This window comes from Galeopterus variegatus, unplaced genomic scaffold (genome assembly GCF_000696425.1).
Source record: "Galeopterus variegatus unplaced genomic scaffold, G_variegatus-3.0.2 Scaffold19261, whole genome shotgun sequence".
Lineage (NCBI taxonomy): Eukaryota > Metazoa > Chordata > Mammalia > Dermoptera > Cynocephalidae > Galeopterus > Galeopterus variegatus.
Window position 1 is genome coordinate 14,231 of NW_007745372.1, and position 648 is coordinate 14,878.

Sequence of the window (648 nt, forward strand, 5' to 3'; positions counted from 1 at the left end):
ACCTTCACCACCACCTCTACCACCACCACCACCTCCACCATGGCCACCACCACCTTCTCAACCACCTTCACCACCACCTCTACCACCACCACCACCTCCACCATGGCCACCACCACCTTCTCAACCACCTTCACCACCACCACCACCTCTACCATGGCCATCACCACCTCTACCATGGCCGTCACCACCTCGACCATCACCACCACCACCACCTCTACCGTTACCACCACCACCTCTACCATCACCACCACCTCTACCACCACCACCACCTCTACCATGGCCACCACCACCTCTACCATTACCACCACCTCTATCACCACCACCACCTCTATCACCACCACCACCTCGACCATCCCCACCACCACCTCTACCATCACCACCACCACCACTTCTACCATCACCAACACCTCGACCATCACAACCACCACCACCTCTACCATCACCACCACCACATCTACCATCACCACCACCTCTACCATCACCACCACCACTTCTACCATCACCACCACCACCTCTACCATCACCACCACCACCTCTACCATTACCACCACCACTTCTACCATCACCAACACCACAACCTCTACCATCACCAACACCACAACCTCTACCATCACCACCACCACCACCTCTACCATCACCACCACCACC

At 57.1% G+C, this 648-nt stretch overlaps 1 protein-coding gene across 1 annotated transcript in view; it reads right to left on the reverse strand.

Moving 5' to 3' along the window:
* The window catches only part of LOC103583045 (putative uncharacterized protein YDR433W), a gene marked incomplete at its 3' end in the record, with an annotated part of 1,177 nt that extends 980 nt beyond the window's left edge, over positions 1-197 (reverse strand). The window contains exon 1 of the mRNA XM_008564464.1: positions 3-197. Coding sequence (XP_008562686.1) covers positions 3-197 — 195 coding nt within the window. The remainder of the gene's footprint in view (positions 1-2) is intronic.
* Positions 198-648: the final 451 nt, after the last annotated feature.